The 4,112-nt window shown below is 60.4% G+C and overlaps 1 protein-coding gene across 1 annotated transcript in view; it reads left to right on the top strand.

The window, feature by feature from the left end:
• Positions 1-4,112, top strand: part of GABRA5 (gamma-aminobutyric acid type A receptor alpha5 subunit) — a 69,732-nt gene that overhangs the window by 10,023 nt on the left and 55,597 nt on the right. The window contains exons 2-4 of the mRNA XM_011380588.1: positions 1,931-2,043; positions 3,733-3,800; positions 3,882-4,102. Of these exons, the coding sequence (XP_011378890.1) occupies positions 1,931-2,043; positions 3,733-3,800; positions 3,882-4,102 (402 nt within the window). The remainder of the gene's footprint in view (positions 1-1,930; positions 2,044-3,732; positions 3,801-3,881; positions 4,103-4,112) is intronic.

The raw sequence follows: 4,112 nt of genomic DNA, 5'->3' as shown, positions 1-4,112 counted from the left end.
CCGTATGGTCACCACTACTCTTGGGTGACACCTCCATCACGTCTCATAATCACCACCTCATTTTTCGTGGTGATAACAGGTAGGAGCCACTCTCTGAGCAGCTTCCGAGTGTGTGGTACAGTCTGGGGGACCAGCGGCTGCACCCCGCGGGACAGCTGCATGTCCCCTCGGCCGGCTCGTCCCCAACCGCCCCGTCCCAGCCCCGCTGACCACCTCTATGCTAAGATACTGAGCCAGCGAGCACCTGCTGAAAATTAGACACTTGGACATGGTCTCGAAGAAAATAAGCAAAATGATAAGCGTTAGGGACACCGTGAGAAGTGGACAATGAGGCCAGATTTGTGTGACCAATAGTCAGGCAACGGGGCAAGGACAAAACATCCCCATTCCCTTCGCGGCCCCAGAGGACGATGCTAACCACCCCCGTGTCCGGGCATTAAGTCTGCGAGGCTGCGTCCTCGTCCCACAAGGATGTCAGGAAAAGGGAATTTAATATTTTAAAAGACTGTGTCACAGAGCGAAGAACCGTCCCTGGGCTCCGAACTCGGAGGGCTGCACTTAGCTTGTCGAGTGCGCATGTTTGCGGCGATGTGGAAATTAGATCAAAAGAACTTGACACTCTGTCTTCGTGCAGAAGGAAATCGCTTTCGCCGGTAGAGAATTGATCTGTTCCGATGCAGTCGATGACAGCGACCCTTTTCCAAGAACGGGGTGAGGCAGGCGGACGTCAATTCTGCCCCCAGGGTCCACCCCTGGGTCTCAGCTCTCAGCCGATTCCTGGAAGAGACAGCGCCGTGGCCAGAGCCCGGCCCACAGCCACGCGGCCAGCTCTCAGGAAGGTTCCGGGAGCCGCCTGCTCCGTTGCCAAGGTGCTGACTTCTTGGGCCCCGTGGCCGGCTTTTGGCGGCCTAAGTTCCCACGAAGCCAGACCCGCAGGCTAGGTCAAGTTCTTGACGCGTCTAAATCCCGCCGTTTGCATGTCTGAAAGCAGCTGTGAGACCAGAGGCGGGGTCCACGCCCTTCCCGTGTGTCACCGACTTCTGGACCGGTGACACCCTTTCTCCCCAGGTGGCTTCCTCGGTTTGTCCACGTCTGCCTGGGGCACTTTCTCACCCCCCTCTGGGCCTGGGTCACCCGACAGAATTGGACAAACCAGACTGCCTTTGCTTCTGGAAGGTTGGGCTTTGATTGTGGGTCCGACACGTTGGGTCACACGCTCGGAGTGCTGTGCCTCCCAGTCTCCCGAGCGTGGGCGGCATCGAGAAAAAGCCCACTCAGCGTTTGCAGACGGGGCTTCACCACGCATGGCCCCCGCCACGTGCTGTGGCTTGAGCCGGGTGCGCCGGCAGCGAGCAGAGCTGATGGCTGCGGAAGCACAGGGAGACGCCGCGCACCCCATCATTTCCGTCACCCTGGCACGATGCTCACCGCGCAAATGCTCCCAGTTAGAGATGCGGTGACGTTGTTGGAGAAACCCGACCTCATCTTTCAATTTGCATAGTTCTCCAAGGGTCCCCCCTCACCCCATCACCCAATGCAGGTGACACTAACGTGAAGACTCGGATTTTCCGTGTCGGAAGCAAACTTCTGAAGTTCCCCAGGAATGAACTGCGCTCCGCGTATCCGTGTGCGGTGGCCGGTTTGTTTACGGCTGCAGTATTGACACGAATGGCTCCTCGGAACCGGGGAGGGGTGGATTCGGGGCACCCGGTCAGGTCGATGGGTGACCAGCCCACGGCCGTCACCCTCTCTGGATACCCAAGAGTTAAGGCTTCTCTGTGCCAAACAATACCCTAGAGGGCAGAATAGACTGGTCTCATCCTCCGTCCAAAACAAGTCACCGTTTTATTTTCTGGTTTCTAGATCTGGAGAAGAATGTGTAAGAAATAACTAACGCAAGTTTGAACCCCTGTGTTTCTCTGTTGCAAAGCTTGTCGCAGATGCCCACCGGTTCGGTGAAAGATGACAACATCACCATCTTCACCAGGATTTTGGATGGGCTTCTGGACGGCTATGACAACCGACTGCGCCCAGGACTCGGGGGTGAGTGTGTCCTCGGCGGGCCCAGGGGGAGCGTGACCTCAGCTCAAGCCCGTGTCTTTTGTGGCCCAAACAATGCCCGAGAGAGCCGCCCTGCTGAGACCTCCGATGGGTGGCTGTCGCCAAGGCTCCTGCACTGTTTCTTACCATTTTCTAGATGCAGGCGGCTGGGGGAAGTGGCCCCTGCAGACTGCCTCCCCCCACATAATCCCAACGTCCCCTCCGGCTCACTGAAGGAGGAGCTACTTCTTAGGGGTGACGGGCGCCGGGGTTACCGCACGCTGAGAAATAATTCATAATCATCTCCTGCTGATAGCTGCGCACGTCCTTTGCAGAATCTGCTGTTCGATGCAATTGTCCTTTACATCTCTCTATATTACATTTAATTCGTTCACGAGGGCCATCATCACGGCACTCACTTTGCCCCCGTGGAAGCTGATAAAAATAAGTGGATGGCAAAGTGTGCTTTCGGGGCACAGCGGGCACAGCTTCATTTTGTGCTGGGAGCCGGGCTCCGCTCTAAGCCGCCCTGCGGCTCTAAGCCAGCCGGACGCGGCGCACGTGAACTTGCTCTGGGAGGCGAGATCGAGGCCTCCGGCAGACGCATTGCTGTGGGACAACGTTTAGCGTTTCTCCATCATCCGCACGTTCAACAGGGAGATCCCCTTGACACGTGCATTGCCGGTTTCTGCGTTTTGAGCAAGAAAAGTCCACAAAGGCCCCTTGACACCCCGCCCCTCCCTCTGGGTTCTGTCCCCACCCCTTTGAACACCCCCACAAGAATCACAGGGCGCAGACAGCGGGGGCTGCCGGCGCCACCCAGCACCCAGCGCACGTCACCCTCCTGAATGGCGGGTCCCTGGGGGCGCCAGAGAGCCAGGGGGTCACCCGCCGGGGCTGGCATCTCAGGGGGGACGCGGGCGCTGAAACCACGCAGCGTCATACAAACGCCTGTGCACACGCAAGTGCACGCCGTGCGTGTACACGATGCCCCCGCCCCCGGGGCCGGGAGGGAAAAGCCAGCGGCCCCTGCGCCCCATGCGCCCCACACGCCTTCCGGCAGTCCGGGGCGGGCACGGCGGCCTCCCGTGCTCCGACGGGGCCTCCGGTCATCCATTCACAGGGGCTCGGCGGGTCCTGGCCTGGCCGCTGTCTCCCCCGACATGAGTAGCTGCTTTTACGGCTTCCTGTGTCTTCAGTTATTTTAACGGAGTCTCCCATGACAGAACTTTCCAGCAATTCAAGGTGCAGCCGGCCTTCCGTCCTCCTCCCCAGGCCACTGTCCCCCGGGCAGGCTCACACTGTCTTTCTCCAGAGACCGCCTGTGGCCACCGTTCTGATGGCAGATGCGTCCCCGGCTGCACCCACGCCCCAAAGGGTCCAGCTTCTCTCATAGCCGCTGGGAGCACTGTTCCCGGTTTACTGAGGGGGACGCTGAAGCTGGGTGCGTGGGAAAGCCACCCAAGGCCCCACGGTCAGACTGCAGTGCCTGCCGAGTCCCTTTCTCGATGGCACGGGCGCGTCATTTCACGTCACAGTTGGAGCAGCTTGGCCGCCTTCCGTGCCGGGCAAGCCGAGCACATAACGGCCACCTCCTGGTCCCTGTGCGTGAAACCGGTGAGCGGACAAGGGCGTGGGGCCGGGGCCGGTGACCCGGGCGAGCCCGGGCGAGGCACCGCGTCTGTGTTTCAGAGCGGACCACGCAGGTGAGGACCGACATCTACGTCACCAGCTTCGGCCCGGTGTCCGACACGGAAATGGTAGGTGTGTGGGAGCCCCCAGGAGGGCTGGGGGGGCCCGGGCCACCGCCGCGGCGTCACCGGCCACCCCCTTCGCCCTAGGAGTACACCATCGACGTGTTTTTCCGGCAAAGCTGGAAGGACGAGCGGCTCCGGTTCAAGGGCCCCATGCAGCGTCTGCCGCTCAACAACCTGCTGGCCAGCAAGATCTGGACGCCGGACACGTTCTTCCACAACGGCAAGAAGTCCATCGCGCACAACATGACCACGCCCAACAAGCTGCTGCGGCTGGAGGACGACGGGACGCTGCTCTACACCATGCGGTGAGGGCGG

The sequence above is a fragment of the Pteropus vampyrus genome, unplaced genomic scaffold (assembly GCF_000151845.1).
Source record: "Pteropus vampyrus isolate Shadow unplaced genomic scaffold, Pvam_2.0 Scaffold395, whole genome shotgun sequence".
Taxonomy (NCBI): domain Eukaryota; kingdom Metazoa; phylum Chordata; class Mammalia; order Chiroptera; family Pteropodidae; genus Pteropus; species Pteropus vampyrus.
The sequence above is the reverse complement of the archived record's forward strand: the minus strand, read 5'-3'. Positions and strand labels throughout refer to the sequence as shown.